Source organism: Zalophus californianus, chromosome 12, assembly GCF_009762305.2.
Source record: "Zalophus californianus isolate mZalCal1 chromosome 12, mZalCal1.pri.v2, whole genome shotgun sequence".
Taxonomy (NCBI): domain Eukaryota; kingdom Metazoa; phylum Chordata; class Mammalia; order Carnivora; family Otariidae; genus Zalophus; species Zalophus californianus.
The window spans coordinates 35,190,725-35,203,475 of record NC_045606.1 but is presented as its reverse complement, the minus strand read 5'-3'; the positions used below and the strand labels follow the sequence as shown (position 1 = coordinate 35,203,475).

Here is a 12,751-nt window from a genome sequence, read left to right as displayed (position 1 = left end):
GCAAGTCAGGAGGTGAGGGAAATGGATGCGAGGAGAGAACTCAGGAAGGCAACTCAATGAAGTCTGTGACCCCATCCCCTGCTCCCTCGCTGGGGCCTCAGGAAGAGCATGAGCCACAACTGGCCAGGCTGGGCTCCCTGGTGCCCAGGTGCCAGGGAGAGATCTCAGACTGAAACAAAGACAGAGAGAGACACCAGCCTGGACGCAGGGGAAGGGTTCAACTGCACAGAGACAAACACAATCTGTGCCTGTGGGGATACCTGAGAAAATTCTAGTGTGTGTGTGTGTGTGTGTGTGTGTGATAGAGCAAGTGTGTGCTGTGAAGACAGGAGTAAATACCTCCTAGGGTCTTCAAATTAACACCAAGGGAAAGGAAAAAGCTGAATTCCCCAGGGGATTATCAGTGCTGCCAAGCAGGCTAATTTGCATGATTTAGGTGTTGCATGGTTCATTAATCAAAACTCTTAAAATTAAAAAAAAGGGAGAGCAGATGCATAAAACATATCATAGCCTGGTTTCAAAGAGAGTACTATTCATCCCATTTTGTGTCCCAGTGGATATGGGCCGTGTAGGACTCCGTGAGCACTCATGCCCTTGTGCTGTGCAGCTCCGGGGCAGAGCCTTGTGTCTCCGCTTACTTACCAGGCCGACCAGGACGACAAGAGCACGCGCCTCACCGGGTCGAGGTGAGGAGTCGGTGAGTTAGTGCGGGTGAGGCTGTAAACAACGTCTACATTCGGTAAGTGCCTGATTGATGTTGATTCTGAGGCCAATACGAGAGCAGGAGGAGGAAGCATTTTTTTGATCAGATTAGTCAAGTCACTGGTTAATAACCTCCTGACATGCAACCTTGGGAAAACGTTAATTAACTCAAATTGTCTACTGACAACAAACTAGGGAGAGAGATTGCGGTCGGGACAGAGGGTGAGACCCATGAAAGTGCCGGCAGGTGCAGGAGAGGGGAGCCCGGGCAGATAAGCTTGCTGACCGTTCCCTTTTTCATCCCCAGGAGGGGCTTCGTGATGTCCATCTCCCTCTGTGGACATACCTTCCGTGTTAGAACCTGATATGATTACCCTGTTGTGCGGGTGTCCCACGGCTCCCAGCCCGGTGCTCAGGGTGTTCCCTTTGCCTGGAATGTGCTCCCTCCCAACACTTCACACCCCACCCTGTCCTCTCCAGAATCGGCTCAGGACACACCTCCATTCTCCGACTCCCCGACGTAGCTTCCTCGCTCTGACTCTTCCCTCCTCGACCTCACGGTGTACCTTTGCACCCACGTCGCCTCCACGGGACAGTGAGCGTTCTGAGAACAGGAAGCTTGCTTTTTTTCCTCTTTGGGTTTCTTCCATGCCCCGCACACAGTAGGCACACACTGATGAGCAGTGTAGTGAGTGGATCAGTCAGCCTGTTCTCAGCAACACTTTGCATTCAGGACAAGTGTCTGCTCCCATGCCTCTCCTTGCTGCCCTCCTACGTGGTCATCTGACTTCTCTCACCCAACAGCCTGAATCAGGCTTCCCTGGCTCCTCACTGGCCTGCCGCCCCAGGTAGGTATCTCCCTATACCACGGTGGGGGGGGGTCGCGTTATCACCTCGCAGAAAAACCAGTGCCTGCTTTGTCATAAACAAATCTTCCTTATTTGAAATAATTGTGCGGGTCTTCCTCCTGCTTGGGAGAAGGTGATGACGCCAGGCCTTCTGGAAGCCGCAGGATGCCTAGCCCACCTGGTGCTCCAACTGCCACTCCCCCCAACTGTCACTCAGAACTTCCCCCTTAGTCCCAGGGCCCGCCTGCCCTTCGGATGACCGTTGGCTCCCGAGCCAGGGAAGCATTCTGAGACCAGGTGAAAGCCTCATTGTATGATTAAGGCACCAGCCAACTGTAGTTTCATGAGGAAAGCTCAGCTGCCGTTGATTTTTGTTTGTTTTTTGTTCCGAGTGCTTTGAAACTCTCTCACTGCCTCTCCCCCTTCTGATTTGCAGGACCGCCCGGGAGGAAACCAACTTGGGTACTCGGCATCTTGCGGGGCTCCTCAGCTGCGTGTCAGGACAGTTCCCCTCAGGGGAGCTCCAGATTTTACCAAAAAGAGAAATATTCCCTTTTCTCTTCAAAATGTAAATATCTTCTTTAATATAAATAATAAATGCTCATTATAAAAATTCATACAACTCAGAGTGTGTTCCCCAGCTCTGCAGTGTTAGGGATACCCATGTTAACGGTTTGTCCTCTATCTCTTCAGCCTCTGGAAATGTGTATGTGTGCGGTGTATAAAACATGAGTGTGATCCTACTACGTATTATTCTCTACTCTAGTTTTTATTCAAAAGTGTGTTGGAGTGAACTTCTGACATGAATCCATATATATATATATATATCGAACTTTTCTTTGCCAAAATCAATTTAACCATTCCTTAATGATTGATACTTAGTCTGAAATTTTTTTTTGCAGTTACAGTGAATAATGTAATGAGCTTCCTTATATATGTCTCATTGCCTATTTGTGTGGGTATTTTTATGGGGCAAGTTCCTGAAAATGTAATTGTTGGGCGTAAAGTGATGCACATTTTGAATCTGATGCTGCCAAATTACTGACGAAAGAAAGGTTTACACACCTGCCAACTCCTTGAGGTTTTCTCAGGGCTGATTTAGCCCCCTGGCACAGTAGGCACATTGCCTAGGGTCCAACGTACTTTTAAGGGTCATGAAAATATTCCAATTTCTTTTAAAATCAGTAGAAAAAAAGTGAATATAATAATAATGAATAGTGTACAATGAATCCAGTCTGGATTGTATTTTTTTCATTCCAGTGCAGCCAAAAAATGCACATGTAAATTTTTTTTTATAGAAAGGGGAATATCTGTAGGACCCCCACAAGTCGGAATGTGGCCCTAGGTTATCCATTTCTCTACAGCCTTGCAACTCTGAGAATTAGCTTTTAGTTTTTTTGGGGGGGAAAAAAAGTACACAATTGTTTTTATTGCATGGATATTTGTGAGGTATTATTTCCTAAGTTTATTGAGCAAAGTTCCCTTATGAATTGTCTATTTATATTCTTTTTTCATCTTTCTAAAGAGTTGCTCATCTTTTCCTTGTTAAAAGGTTGTTCTTACAGTAGATATTGCAAGTTTTATTTTCACAAATTTGCATTTCAGAGTTATTGGTATCTTTTGTAATGATATTAAAAGTGCTTTTTGTACACCAAATCTGGCAAGGATTTCCAAGCATTCTTACAAAGGCTTACAAAAATAATCGTTGATATTTTCTTGTAGAGTATCTATGGCTATTGTTATTTATGATAATATCTTTACTTCATCTGGAATGCATTTTTGTAAAAGATGTGAAATAGTTATTGAACTTTGTTTTCTAAGCATAACTACTTGTTCCAACACTATGGGACAATAATTTGAAATGCCACCTTTATAAAAATTTTTTTTAAAGATTTGAGACAGAGACAGAGACAGAGAGTGAGTGCGGGGGGTGGGGCAGAGGGAAAGAAAGAGAGAAGCTCAAGCAGACTCTCCTCTGAGCGCAGAGCGTGATGTGGGGCTCGATCTCATGACCCTGAGATCTTGACCTGAGCCGAAATCAAGAGTCGGACACCTCACCGATTGAGCCACCCAGGCACTTGCCTTTATCAAACTTTAAATTCTCATACACATGGGTCTATTTCTTACATCTCTTCCATCCCATCGGTCCATTTATCTATTGACATGCTACAACCATACTTTTAATCCTGTAGCTTCATGATATTTTGGTTTCTAATAAGGTAAATCAGTACTCCCCAGCTCCCCATAATCCTTCTCTTTCAATTTTCTTCTTGATTATTCTCATATATTTACTCTTTCTGATGAACTTTAGAGTTATGTTTTCAAGTACTGAAAAAAAATCCCAGTGAATTTTGCAAAATTTAGAGGTTAATTTGAGAAGGACATCTTTGTAAAATGGAGTCTGCCTCTCCAAGAGCGTGGTGTTCTGTTCAGACCTTCTTTTTATGCCATTCCTGAGTGGGGTATGGTTTGACCAAGCCCTGGCCCTCTCAGCAATCTTCTGTGGGGAAGCAGGCCAGCAACAGGGGCTTGTCTGAGTCTTCATGTCCCAGTAAAGCTAACGGGGGGCTTTTCTTTGCCATTTTTGGTTCATTTCGTACTGATTTTCTAAGAACTGTGCTCTGCTCCAAAGCACTGTGGCAGAGCCACCGTAACCTCTTACCTGCATTTCTGGTCTCTTTGCTTCTGCGTTTGCTTATTCTGGCCCTTTCTCCACACTGTGCCTAGTGCAGTCTTTTTTTTTTTTTTTTTAAGGTTTTAGTATTTCTTCATGAGAGACAGAGAGGGAGGGAGAGAGCCCAGGCAGGGGGGAGGGGCAGGCAGAGGGAGAAGCAGGCTCCCTGCTCAGCAGGGAGCCCAATGCGGGGGGTGGGGGGGGTGGGGCTTGATCCCAGGACCTGGGATCATGACCAGAGCCGAAGGCAGATGCTTAACCGCCTGAGCCACGCAGGCGCCCTAGTGCAGTCTTTCTAGTCAGATCCCCTGGTCCCCTGCTGGAGTACCTTCAGTAATTCTCTGTTGTATCAGTTACCTATGGCTGTAACAAATCACTACAGACATAATGCCTTAAAGCAATACAAATCTATTCTCTTATAGTTCTGCAGGTCGGAAGTCCCAAATCGGTCTCCCTGGCCTAAAATCAAAGTGCCAGCTTTCGGATTTAGAGGTGCTAGGGGAGAATACATATCCTTGCCTTTTCCAACTTGCAGAGGCCTCCTGCATTCCTTGGCTCACGGCCCCTTCCTCCGTCATCAGAGACAGCAACTCTGTCACTCGGACCTCTGCTCCTATTGTCATCTCTCCTGTGACTCTGGTCCTCCTGCCTCCCTCTTATAAGTATGATCATAAGGATGCTTATGATTCAGTTGGGCCCACCCAGAGAATCCAGGATCCTACTCCCACTTCAGAGTTCTTAGCTTCATCACATCAGCAATGTTCCCTTTGCCATGTGAGGGGCATTCACAAGTCACAGAGATTAGGGTGTGGACATCTTTGGAGGGCCATTCATTCTGCCTACCATGGCCATGGCCTTCAGGATGAATTTGCTTGCTGGTCCCTCACTGACCTGCCCTAACTGGCCCTCTGCCTAACCTCATTCTGCTCTGGAACCTGCCCTCTCTGCTTCTTCCCGTTCTGGTCCAGGCTGACTCCCTGCCTTGGAAAACTTTTCCCCATCTCTTCCTCCTACTCATCTTTCAGCCTTGGCTGAAATTTCCCTTTCTCTGGAAGCTTGTGACAGCCTCTTCTACTTCCTACATTTTCCTCCAGACGTTATGAGGGGCTCTCGTTATCATCTTCCATTGTTCCTGACCCTGCTTAATTTGGCTTTTATATTATTGCTTGTTTATCTTCTCCTCCAAAATATAAGCATTTTGAGGGCAGAGGTGATGAGGGAGCTCCACACCTGGCACATAAAAGGGAGTTTATGAACTCCTTGTGGATGAATTTATAAACATAGTAATTTCATTATAAAGTGCAAGTTACTTTACTCTATAGGCCTCATCTTAAAAGTAGTGGTTCATCACTCACCCAATAAATATTTGTTAAGTACTGGCTTTGGTAAGTCCTGAGCTAAGGAGTTAAAATTAAGAAAACATCGTTTGAGGGGTGCCTGGCTGGCTCAGCGGGGTACAGCATGTGACTCCTGATCTAGGGGTTGTGAGTTCAAGTTCCATGTTGGGCATAGAGCCTACTAAAAAACTTAAAAAAATTTTTTAATTAAAAAAAAAATAGAAAATCTCATTTGAATGTTACAAGGATGCTAAGATTGTAGTGGTATGAGCACAAAGACTTGAATAACAATTCTCCTCCTCCAGGAAAATGGACTTGGAGATCAGTGAACCAATAGACTTTAGTTCTGGGGATCATCACCATCTGGTTCGGAAAGCAGCAGATAGTAACGTCCAGATCAAGTCTGGTCAGTCCTACACAACTTCGCCTTCTGAGCCACAAAAAACTCACGGGAATCCACATTCAAAGATGAAAGAGCGAGCGGATAGCTATGTGGTACAAATTTCAGATGAGACCACCCCAAATGACAGCAATAATTTAGCCAATCCATTCTCAGATTCATCGTTGGTCCGCAAAGGTGAGCATAATTTTGGAAGAGAAAAGCAAGTGTTCTCTCAAAATGCATTTTCCAGAGTGGATTGTTAGACGCTTTATCTTTGCCTTTTAGTTTTTCCCAGTTACACTTTACCATGAAACATGATGTAGGGCTGCTGTAGTAGGTGGTCCCTTAGTTGTCCAGGTATTCAGAATTACATAATAAACCATATTACGGTAAACAATGTGTGGTTCCCTGAGGAAATATGAATTACCCACTGACTGTAGAATGTTCTTACCTCCCAACAAGGTGATGCCATGATACTGGCTTTAGTTTAAAGCATATTAATTTAATGCCCCCTAGATATTAATTTCTGTATGGGAAATGCATTCAGCTGTGAGCAATAGAAAACTAAAAATCTGTGGCTTCAAAAAACGTCTTTTTTCTTTTATGAACTATTGCCGTCAAGGCAAATGCTACCAGTCCCCCGTGACCACTCTGTCATCCTTAGACCCTCTTAGGGCCTGGACAACTTAAAGGTAGACTGTGAGCTTTGAACCCCACTGCTGTCTCCCTGTGGCCTTCACTCCCCATCTTGTGGCTGGAAAGATGCCTTTCGGAGCCCTAGCCTTCCAGGTAGGGAAAGGCAAAGGCAAAGAAAGGCTAAGCCTAGTCTGCTGCCTCGACAGCTCCAAGGGGTGCTATTCATGGACAGATGCCTGAGAGTAAGCCAAAATCTGACTTCTTTTCAGAGGCTTTCCTGGAAACCACACCAAGAATTTCACTGCTCGTCATTGACCCCACCAGGATCCCACGGCCACCTCCATCTGTAGTTTTTTTTAGTTGGGGCCCATTGTCCTCTTTAACCAGGTTGGGGTGGGTGGTGAGGAAGCCAGGGAGGATGCATGGCACCACATGAGCCACCTCTGCCCCGGTGCCAGTCCTTCAGCACCGGGTGTTGTGCGAGAGGAAGAGTTTTGCATTTAGTCCTTCCAACAACCCTGTAAGTGAAAGCACTGTAGTGTCATTTAACACATGAGGACATCAGGTTGAAGGCCTCCCCACCACTGTTGGAGTTAGTTGCTTGCGTCTGTCTCTCCTGGAGGGCAGAGGCTGGGCCCTCTCCCACTTTAAAAAAATTAATATGGTATGCAAAAAGATGAGAGTCTTATGGAATCAATGGGTAATGGATGAAAAGCTATGGGACTGGGGGGCTATCATTATTTGAAGCAGCTTTATACAATTTACATATCATAAAATTTACCCCTTTTAAGTGTACAATTCAATGATTTTTAGTATATTTACAGAGTTGTGCAACCGTCACCACAAAAAGAAACCCATACCCATTGGGGTCACTCCCCATCCCATCCTCTCCCCTGGCCTCTGACAACCACTAACCTACTTTCTGTCTCTATGAATTGGTGTATTCTGGATATTTCATATCAATGGAACCAAATGATATGTGATCTTTTGCGATTGCCTTCTTTTACTTAGACTTAGCATAATGTTCAAGGTTCACCTGTGTTGTAGTATGTGTCCAAACTTCATTCCTTCTTTATGCTCATATAGTATTCCATCGCCTCATTAGAACCCATTTTGTTTATTTATTCTTCAGTTGACAGACATTTGGGCTATTTCCACTTTTTGGTTATTAGGAATAATGCTGTGATCAATATCCATATTTGAGTTTTTGTGTAGACATACGTCTTCATTTCTTTTGGGTAGTAGATACCTAGGAATTGCTGGGTTATATGACAACTCTGTATCTAACATTCTGAGGAATGTTAAACATAGTGGCTGCACCATTTTACATTCCAACTAGCAATGTAATGAGGGGTTCTGTTTCTACATGTCCTTGCAACACTTGTTATTGTCTGTCTGTCGTCTTATAGCCATTCTAGTGTATGTGAGGTGGTATCTCACTGTAATTTTGATTTGCATTTCCCTAGTGACTAATGATGTTGAGCATCTTTTCACAAACTTACTGGGCATTTGAATATCTTCTTTGAAGAAATATCTATACAAATCCTTTGCCCACTTTTTAAAAAAACAGGAACCATTTTATTATCTTTCATGATTCTGTGGGTTGACTGGATTGAGTTGGGCAGTTCTTGTGCTGGTCTTGACTTGGGGTTCTAATGCAGTTGTAATCAGATGGCAGCTGAGGCTGAGTGGCCATTCTGACTCCTTGACATGGCTCGAAGTTGGTGCTGGTTGTTGGCTCTCTCTTTATGACTTGAGTCTCTCAGCACTTGGGAGTTGGGTCCCAAGAAAAAGTATACCAGGTAGACAAGCCCCATTGTGCCAAGAAGTTTGTCAAGCCTTTCCAGGCTTCACACATGCTAATGTCTCACTGGCCAACACAAGTTATGTGGCCAAGCCCAGTGTCAGTTGGAGGGGGGCACTACACAAGCTCTGTCCATTTTTAATTATTTATCTTCCTGTTATTGAATCGTGAGAGATCTTTGTGTATTCTAGGTATAAGTCCCGTATCAGATACATGGTTTGCAAATATTTTCTCCCAGTCTGTGGGTTTTCTTTCACTTTCTGATGGTGTCATTTGACGCACAGAGCTTTTACTTTTGATGAAATCCAATTTGTCTGTTTTTTCTTTCTTTGCTTATGCTTTAGGTGTCATATCTAAAACATTTATTGACTAATTTCTGCTCACAAAGATTTACATCTACACTTTCTTCCAAGAGCTTTGTTTCTTTTTTTTAAAAAGACTTATTTATTTTAGAAAGAGAGAGTGTGCGAGGTGGGGAGGGAGGGAAGGGCAAAGGGAGAGGGGAAGCAGATTCCCTGCTGAGTGAGGAGCCCTGATGTGGGGCTTGATCTCAAGACCCTGTGATCATGACCTGAGCCGAGACCAAGAGTTGGACACTTAACAGATGAGCCACCCAGGCACCCCAGGAGTTTTGCTTTTTATGCTTACGTTTATGATCCATTTTTAAACTAATAATTAGATTTTGTGTATGACATGAGGAAAGGATCCAAATTCATCCTTTGGTATGTATATGTCCAGTTGTCCCAGCGCTTTTTTTTGAAAAGACTATTCTTTCTCCCTTGAATTGTTCTAGCACATTTGTTAAAAATCAGTTGGCCATAAATGTAAGGGATTATTTCTGGACTGTCTATTCTAGTGATCTTATGTCTAGTCTAGTCTTATAAGGCTGGGCCACATCTAATATTTATTCCCTCACAGTCTCTGATATATAGTAGATGTGCAATAAATGTTGACTACATGAATATTTTAAGGTAGGCAGCCCTCATTGGGGCACATATGTTCTGGTATTTTGATTAAGATAGCTCAATCCCATTTCTTTGTTGTCACCCTTCCAACGCATCAACACCACCTAGCCAAAGGACACAGTTGACAACCCTGTCAGTCATCTCTAAGCAGAATTTACTTTTGCTTTGAAAATTGAGTCAAAGCTACCAAACAGTTCACTGTCATCATATTCAGCACCATATTCAGAGGGCTCTGGGAAGAGCTGTGCAGGAGGAAGGAAGCAAAAAGAGACACTGCCATCCTCTGCACTCAGCTTTGGCATGCCGCTGGGACCTCCTTGGTCTTACTTATGATTCCTCATGTTATCCGGTTTCTGCTCAAGTTGAAGGGAAGGGAATTGCTAAAGGGAGGCAGGCTGGCGAGAGAAGTGGTGGGAAGGCTCTGCGGCCTCCCAGCAGCCCGCATCGGTCTCTGAGGACTAGCTGCCCTCTCTACCTGCACTCCATTTCATCCACAGGTGGACCCGGACCCCTAATGATGGCCTGAGACATCCAGGGACTTTCAGGTCACTTTTAGTCCTAAGGAGGTTGGGGTGTGCATAATAAGGAATTAAATTCCTGTTTGTCTTTTAGATTTTGGGGCTTCCATGGATAAACCCTCAAATCTCCAGTAAAATACCTGTGACAATCCGAACGGGATACTTTCCACAAGGTCTGCAGAACTGGATCTCTGTTGTTATTCCATCTGCTGAGTCTAAACTAGGGCTCCTTTTCCCCTCCTCAAAAAGTCAGAGGAAATATTCTTTCTGTTAAGTATCAAAAATAGATAATTACATTTCTATTTTTACTTTTGAATATTGTGTCATGAAAATAATGTTTCTGTCTCTTCAGCTTTCATTATCAAAGTGTTCCTGATCCTGTCAGCTCAGCTGGTGGCCACTGGGGCAATTGTCAGCCTGTTTCTTTTCTGGTAAGTCTTTGTTACTGATGTAAATTAAATATTAAGTTGTTCACATTAATTCTTATTGAATCGACTCGACTTAATTCTGATCATTAAACATTATCTATTTTCTCTTAATCATCCATAGGATATGATATTTCTATAGCTTTGTGGTTCCTGAGGCAACTCTTAGAACAAGGTGTTGGTAGATTTCTACGGTTTTGCTTCAACTTCCTAAGCCGAGATCTTTTTGTCTTACTCTTATTTGGGGCACTATTTCATTTTCTATTTCCCCTGAGCTATTTCCACAGACAAAAGTGGATAAATGGAAAAAAGGTGAGATTATGGAGGCTTTGGAGACTTGGAACGCGGTTAAATGCAGAAATTATTTTGGGGCTATGATCCATCACTGCTTAAACTTAGCCTATGAAAATCTCTATTTACAAAACAAATTTATGAGAAGTTGGTATTTTTTTTTGCTTTGTACACCTAGAGACCTCAGTATTTTTTAAAAATAAAAATGTCACCAGGACATGTACATTCATACAAATTTGACTTACATGACTGTCTTTTTATGAGTCTATTTTAAGAAGCAAGGTATAGTTCTAGGTTTCATTATTTCACTCCTCATTTGTCATTGTCAATCATTTAGGATTTACCCCTTTCTCATGAAACTGTTTTATTTCTAAAGTATTACATTAAACAATTTGTTGTTTAAAACTATATTAATTTTTTTTTAATCAGGAAGGGTTTAAAATCTTGGGTGCTCATGAATGCCTGGTTCACCTATGCAATCTTGTAAGTATTCTTGGATTTCATAAAAAGTGATTTTTCTACCAGCTACTGATTGAGTTTATTAAAAATTAAGTAAAGTTTAACATTCTGGAAATGACAAAATTATAGAGATGACAAGCAAATTAGTGGTTAGTAGGAGCTAGGGTATGTGTGTGTTTGTGTGTTCCCATAAAGGGATGGCATGAGGGAGATCTTTGTTGATGTTTTAATGATGGGATAGTTTCAAATCTTGATTGTGGTGCTAGTTACACATATCTACACAGACTTGTGTCATAGTTCTATGACATAGCATTATACACACATTGTACCAATGTCAAATTAATGGTGTTGGTATTATCCTATATATATGTAAGATGTTACCACTGGGGGAAACTGAGTGAAGGATACACGGGAACTCTTTTTGCGACTTCCTGTCAATCTATAATTATTTCAAAAGTAAAATTTAAAAAATTCTATGGATGGCAATGAGCAAAGTTAGTTTTAAAAGCTAAAAAAAAAAGCAAAGGTAATCATCTGCATATATTTTTGTTTACTTTATACTTAGTATTAGATGATAACATAATAACATATCTCTATCTCTATTTATCTACCTATATCATATGATATAATCACCGGAAGCAAATAACACGTGGCTTTAAATTACCCTCAGGCCGGCATTTTTTGTTGTACTGATTGTACTTGCTTGCTGTGGGAAACTCCGCCGCCAGGTGCCTGCGAATTACATTCTCCTGGGATTATTTGTAAGTAGACTTTGTTAGCACTCCTTGTTGCTTGCCTCTGAAATCTATTCCTGTCACATTAGTAATTCCACTCCTTCTATTGTGGAAAATCTTCCTGTGGAATAATACAGATAGTATTTGTGAGATGTTCTCTTGGCTGGATTCTGGTTGTAACGAAGTCATAAACTTACTTATGAGACAGTATCCACACCCCTTTACTGAGAGGATCTGGGGACCCTGGGCAAACTTGCCTTGAAAGGCCACACAGGGGAGCCCCCTCAGAGGCTGCATTTCAGGAACAGCTACGTTGACTGTTTCTGGCCCTCTGCCACAAACCCATTTTGTTATGGAAAGTGGGTTCACATTTGGTTCACAAACTCGTGGGTGAGAAGTGTAATTTTCCTTATTTTTGTAAGATTTATCTTATTTCTGTTTCAAGTCTCACCGGGAGCAGAAACCCATCTCACCGCAGCTTCTCCCTATTTCCTCACCTTGCATCTCAGTTCAGGAGAGTTGGGGGCTGGGGGGCTCCAGGTCCTTGGCTCTCCTCTCCTCACTTATGCGTGGTCTAGTTCCCAGTTCACAGCGCCTCCCGTGGGGCTTCTACTCACAAGGCCTCGCCACGTTGGTCCTTTCTCTGTGGATCAGTGCTGCTCTGGGCCACAGAAAACGTGTGGCTCTTTTTCTTGCCGCCAGTTCCTTTCCTTGCTGCTCACAAGGATTCCAGGATATCAGCACCCTCCCCTTGTGAAGATTTACTTACCAATTGATTAATTCTTCATCTGGTTCCACATCAGATTTGAGAGAGCTTATAAAAATACCCACAGTATAAGAAGATAAGATAAATTGGTGGGGGAATCTGATGAAAGGAAAAAAAATAAGGGTAGGAAAATAAAGCCAGTGGTTAGATTGTATACAAAATGCATAGTCCTACACATGCTGAACAGCCAAAGCAGTTTTGAGAAAGAGG

The 12,751-nt window shown here is 42.9% G+C and overlaps 1 protein-coding gene across 5 annotated transcripts in view; it reads left to right on the top strand.

The window, feature by feature from the left end:
* Positions 1-1,319: 1,319 nt before the first annotated feature.
* Positions 1,320-12,751, top strand: part of LOC113911016 (protein lifeguard 2-like) — a 35,425-nt gene continuing 23,993 nt past the window's right edge. For 4 of the 5 annotated variants that reach the window (XM_027573165.2, XM_027573164.2, XM_027573161.2 and 1 more), the window contains exons 1-6: positions 1,320-1,550; positions 1,987-2,118; positions 5,867-6,138; positions 10,219-10,297; positions 11,012-11,065; positions 11,712-11,802. In XM_027573165.2, coding sequence (XP_027428966.2) covers positions 1,453-1,550; positions 1,987-2,118; positions 5,867-6,138; positions 10,219-10,297; positions 11,012-11,065; positions 11,712-11,802 — 726 coding nt within the window. In that variant the 5' untranslated portion in view covers positions 1,320-1,452. Of the gene's footprint in view, positions 1,551-1,759; positions 1,848-1,986; positions 2,119-5,866; positions 6,139-10,218; positions 10,298-11,011; positions 11,066-11,711; positions 11,803-12,751 lie in introns of those variants that run through there. The other variant, XM_027573166.2, reaches the window with a different exon arrangement.